We start from the raw sequence: 5,891 nt of genomic DNA on the forward strand, positions 1-5,891 counted from the left end.
AGTGGACCACTGTACTGAGTGGATAGCACCTGAGCCACGGCAGAAGACCTGCAGCATGCTAGAAGAAAACATATGATTTCATGTCCACGATACTGAAGAACTACTTGCTTACACAATCACCTTCCTATTGCTTGACATATCAGTAACCGAGCAAATCTCTCCCTTCTCTGCCTTGATTTCCCCAAATATAACATGAGTGATAACGATCACCCCAGTAAAGTGCTTTCTGATCTACAGGTGAAAAGGAGCATAGGAGTGCAGCATGGTGATTACTAGGGGTAAGCAATACCTTGTAAATGATGTCACGTCACAGAGAAAACCCTATTGCAATCACCAACAGTTGTTGTCACAAGGAATTCAATATGAGAAGCAAGCATAACAACAGTACCAGTCACTTCTTGAAAGCCTGGTGAGAATGACTTTGAGAACTAACACTAGCCCCCCACAGAGCTCTTTGTAGACACAAAGGTTATTTCAGGAACAAGCTCTTAGTGAAAGGAAACAAAACAATGATCACATCACACATGTTAGTGCATCTATTAGAAAGGCAGAATGCCTTTGGTCTTCAGAGCCTTTTGCTCCAAAAACAGAATCACTACCTAATGATACTTTTTTCTTCTTCTTGAATATAGGAATATATTGGCTCCTGAGTGATGGTGGCTTTTTGCCTCACGCAGGCTGTGCAGAAGGCCTGATGGACTGAACAGTTCTCCCAACAGGGAAACAGCACAATGCAGACTTCATACCAGGCTCGTGGGCAATACTCATGAAGAAAAGGCCTCAGACTTTCATAATACCATGTCGCATATGTAACCTAGGATGTATTAGATACATCACACTGAGTATATGTGGGAGACTAACAATATACTCCCCGAGTTTAACCCTTGGCTGTCAAGCCAGAGCAGTACACCAGAATAAACAGAAATCTGCGCCTTCTGAAAGGCACCTATGGGTGCACCAGTTTACCACTCACTTTGCTACTGCTTGCTACAACACACCTTTAAGTGGGAGCTTAACCATATCCTCTGGTCAGACCTAAACTGAGCTAACACAGTATTAAAGAAACGTATCAACCTATTTTAATAGATGTAACACAAACACAGGTAGACAATTCCAAAGTAGCTGAGCAGAAACAAGTTTCATAAACCTTACAGTGAGTCTGTAAAAAAACAGCCACTGCATGCAAGCTGTCTAGTCTCAACTTCAGGTAGCTCTGCACATCCCTGGCACTGCTAAATCCCACAGGTGACATGTCAGCGCTCAGCCCAAGCCTTGACAACAAACTCCATGAGCGTGGGGGTCGCTGACCAACACCCCCTCAAATGCAATGTTCACAGCCCATACACCATGCGCTACAACCTGAAGGTGACCTGATTTCCAGGGTTTGCATCTGCAGTTAACCCAGGATAAAGCACAGTGCTCCCCTAAACGCTTCTCTAGGGAAACGTGCAAGTTTTGAGGAGCAAAAATAAGGACCCTGCCCCACACATCATGTTTGGCACAGGGAAAGTGGCGGAAGGCACCCGGGGAGACGGCGGAAACAACGTCCCTGCTGCTGTAAGGAGGCACTGAAGGGTGAATAAGCGTTTTTAAATGCGACTGTCACTTACTTATCCAGGACGAAGTAGAGATCAAAGGCACCGTGACAGGAGCGCTGCTCTTCTTGCCCTTCTTCCTCCTCCTCCGGCCGGGCGCAGGAGGTCAGGCTCCACATCGCCACCAAGAAGCAGCACAAAAACGCTGCTTTCTCCACGTTGCTCCTGCAACTCGCCATCTTTTCCCTTCCTTAATTCTTCCTCCTCCCCCAGTCTTTCTCGCTGCAGACCTTACGGGCTTTTCGAAAGAACGCGCGGGGGGGGGGGGGGCGGGAGGAAAAAACCCACCAACTTCAGGATCTGAGCTTAACCCTGCGGGCTCAAGGCAGCCCTGCCCGCCGGGCACTGGGCTGCTGGCTCAGGGCTGGGGGTTGCGCCCGGCTGCACTCCCCCCGGAGCCCCGTCCCCATGCCCCGCCGCCTGGGCGCTGCCCCGAGCGGCTCAGCCCCGTCCCGCACCGACAGCGGCGGCTCCTCTCGCAAGGGCCAGCGGCAGGAAGGGGAGCGGGGGGAGGGAGACAGGATCTTATGGGGGCAAGCTGAACCGGGACTTTCCTGTTCCGGGATAGCGAGGTGGGACAGGCTGCCGCGAGCGGGGGACCGAGGTTGGGGACCGCTGCGCCCCAGCGCCACCGCCCGCCGCGGGCACAGGGCGGGTGTGTGTGCCCCACCCCCCCCGCGGGCTGCCCCGGGGCGCCCGGCAGCCGCAGCGGGCAGCGCAGCCCCCCTCATCCCCCGCGGGCGCTGCTCCGCGCCGCCTGCCCTCGGGGCTGGGCAGCGGGGACGGGGGCTCCGCCGGCGGCGGGGACGGCGCGCAGCGCCCCGGGGCATCTCCGCACGGCCCGCTCGGCCGCAGCCTGGAGGGGTGCCAGGGGTCCGGGGCTGGCAGGAGTCCTGAGGCGGCGGGGGCCGAGGGGCGTGAGCCGCCGAGGGGGGAGTAAGCCGCTGTAGGAGCTGGGCGTCGTTCCGAAAACCTGTAACAGACCGGAGGTGGGAGAATGAGGGCAGAGGGCACTTTTAATTGCAGGAGATGAGCGCAATTAAAAACGTTATTGCCTGGGGGCGGGGGTAAGGGCAGGTCTGCACAACCCTCTCAGGCCACAGCGAATTGTTTCTCCTCCGAGGTACCCCCCCCCCCCCCCCCCCCTTATTTTACACCTGGAGTCCGCACACATCCTGCAGGCAATGAGTAATGACGAAACGAAATCTCTTAATGGGGGCTTTGCACAGTAGCTTAACCGCTCCCAGCCCGATACACACAGGTTACAAAGCACTGCCCTAAAGAGCTAACCTAGCTCATCTGGATGCTGTCTCCAAAGTTCGAATAATTAGTGGCTTCCAGCCGCTTCCCCCTCCCCCACACCCTTTGCGGCCCCTAATTAATGAAAAGAGCCACGGGGAGGGATGTGAGCAGAGTCACTTTACATGACAGAGCTGGGACTAGACGTTTCTCTGTTTTGCGGGGGGGCGAGCGCTTCCCAACGCGAGTCAAGGTCGAGGGAATCCATCCCCTGCGGGGTGCTGGCACGCTGCCCCAATCGGGCAGTAGCCCCCCCAGCACCCAGCGCTGCGCTGCGGGCCTCTCCACCCGGGAAGCCACGCCGTAACGCTCCAGCCAGGAGCCGCCTCTACGTGCCCACAGCAGAGTGACACCTCCTGCCCACGGGAAAGCTGGCACCCGAGGGGCGCAGGGCCCACGCGGGCGGGGCTCGGCCCCTTGCCCTGCGGGGAGGCGCCGGGAGGGCTGCGGGGTGTTTCCCCGCAGCACACGGCGGCGCGGTGCCCCCGGCCGGCCCTGGCCCCCTGCGCCCCGCAAGGACGCGCGGCGCCCGGTGCCCCCTCCAGCAGCCCCGCGCCTGCTCTGTGCGGCGTGGCGGCCGCCCGCAAGTCTGAATAAAGTTTGCGCTGCGGGGAAAGCGTCTCGGTTTCAGCTGTCTGTTTCTGTGCTGGACAAAGTTCAGACGCATGCAACCGCGGCGGCGGTCGGGGACTTATCAAGAAAAGATTAGAGGGTCCGTCGGTTTTGAGCCGCTCGCCCAGTTTTATCTATGCACAGCTAGAAGCTGAACGCACTGCTTGAGCTAACCACTGTAAAGGTTTTTGCGCACTGCCCAGTTGAGACCCAGCGATTATTTAGATCATGGAGAAATACGAGAAACCCACATCCTCCCTGGTGACATTCACAAAAAATGAGCAAGCGGCTGCTGGGCAGCGGGAACCCCCCCCTTCCCCTCGCACCGCCGGGCTTCGGCCTCGGCGGTGCCCACTAGCGGCCGCAGCCCCGGCACGGCGTCCCGGCCGCCCTCGCTACCCCCCGCCCGGAGCCGTCCTCCCCCCGCAGCCACCGTGCCCTTGCAAAACGCAATAAAAATGCCGATAGCTAAAGATTCCCTCCGTGCTTCGTGAATATCACACTGTTTCGTAAAATACGCTGCAGACTTCAAGGGAGTCTCCAAGGCACCACGAAGAAAAAAGCCGGCTGCAACTATTTTCTGACCGTGTGCATTGCTCTCCTCTGACCGCTAACAAATGACCTTGCCCTCCGCAGAGCGCGGACTGCCTGCCCTGCCCGCTCCGAAGGGTGCGCGGTCCCGGCGTGGGCGGCGCGTTTGAAGGCTCGTCGGGCGCACGCAGAGGCGGCGGCAGCGCCGCGACGCGCCGGTTACCGGCGGCCACGGCTGGTGCCGAACACACCAAACACCGGGGACCGGGAGGGCCAGGCGCAGCGTGGGGCTTGCGGGTTGTGTCTGCGGAGCCGCCTCCCGGGGCCGCAGCCTCCTACCTCCAACAAAACAGGTTTTCCCATCTGCCTCAGCCCCTCCGGTGGCTGTCACGCACGGCGGGCGAGCCTGACGGCTCCGGAACGGGAGCGAGGGGTGTGTGTGTCGGGGGGCGGTTAGTGCTCTTGTCCAGGGCAGGGGAGCGGGGTGGCGGGGCTGGCGAGGGGCGCCGCCGGAGCCGGAACCGGGCCGGGGTCGCAGCCCCGGGACTGCCAGTGGCCCGGCTGCCCGCGCTGTGGTGCCCGGGTTTTGTTCGGAGGAAAACTAAACGGCCCGTCAGCTGCGCTGCCCGCGAGGTGCGGATCTCGCCCTGGGACACGAGTTACCTCGGTGCCCGGACCGTTTCGCAGTGATTCGGGCTCCGTCAGGCAGGTGACAACGTCTGCTCATCCCTGCCTGCGCCTTCTGTGGCTGTCCGCATTAAGGCTGCAGAAGTGTAAACCTTGCCATAAGAATTGTGCATCTCGGTTTCCTGCCACCCGCACCCCAAATCAGCGAGTGTTCCCCAGGAAGCCTGAGGAGATGCCAGCGGCACACGAACGCGCCCCCGGGGGCGTCCGGCGCGGGGCTGCCCGCAGCGGTGGCTCAGCTCCTGCAGCCCCGCTGTGCGCTGCAGCCGCGCTCGCTCTGCCTGAGCTCAGACGGAACAAACTCCGGAGTTCATCCTCGTCAATCCCTGTGGCACAGAGCGCGGGGAGCGTGGGTCACTCTCTCTCCATTGGGATAAGATTACTCTTTAATTGCAGCGAAAATCCGTCCTTTCAAAAGCATTAAAGGGTTGACGTTTCTTCTCCCGATAGAAGCTAATATTCAGATTACATGGACACTAATCAAATAATCCGGGTTATTTCATTTGTCAACATGTTCATAAAAATTTTCTACCAGGCGTTAAAGGCATTTATACGGAACGACATCTTTCAAAAGCAATGTCGCTAGTCCAGGTTTAGGGAATATTTGATTATGACAAGACGTTTGATGGTTTTATTTCACATACCAGCTGTGCCACAAACCGTTTCATACCTCAAACAAATTCCTAATTTTGTATTCTGCGAGTACTTTGTATGAAGAGGTAATTTTCATTATAAGCCGCTCTCATCAATAACCTGCAGCTCCCAGAACAGCCTCACATGCAAAACTGTCGTCAGAGGCTCTAAAGGACAAGCGGCAAGCAGGCTCTGCAGGTCTTTTTGTTTGGTTTGGTTCCCCCCCTCAACTTCAAAATAAACTCTTTCTGGAGCACCGGTACAAGGGGGAATCCCGTCCACCCCCTGAGCCCCCGCGGCCCCGCGCCCGCCCCCGCTGCGGTCCGCAGCCGCTCCCGCGATGGCTTCTGCCTCGGGAAGGGCTCCGCGCCCCCCGCGGGCGCTGGTGGCAGCGGCTCCTGGGGGCGGGGGGCGGCCGGGTGCCGGGGGGAGGCCGGGGGCAGGCGCTGCGGTAGGCGTTTCCCGGGGTCTGCTCTGGGCGGGGAGCCGTGGCGGGGAGGAGGATGCCGCCGTGCTGGGGCGGTGCGGCGGCGG

At 58.9% G+C, this 5,891-nt stretch overlaps 1 protein-coding gene across 1 annotated transcript in view; it reads right to left on the reverse strand.

The window, feature by feature from the left end:
- The window catches only part of ANTXRL (ANTXR like), a 64,534-nt gene extending 62,338 nt beyond the window's left edge, over positions 1–2,196 (reverse strand). The window contains exon 1 of the mRNA XM_005242597.3: positions 1,611–2,196. Coding sequence (XP_005242654.1) covers positions 1,611–1,774 — 164 coding nt within the window. The 5' untranslated portion in view covers positions 1,775–2,196. The remainder of the gene's footprint in view (positions 1–1,610) is intronic.
- Positions 2,197–5,891: the final 3,695 nt, after the last annotated feature.

Source organism: Falco peregrinus, chromosome 1 (assembly GCF_023634155.1).
Source record: "Falco peregrinus isolate bFalPer1 chromosome 1, bFalPer1.pri, whole genome shotgun sequence".
NCBI classification, from domain to species: Eukaryota; Metazoa; Chordata; class Aves; order Falconiformes; family Falconidae; genus Falco; species Falco peregrinus.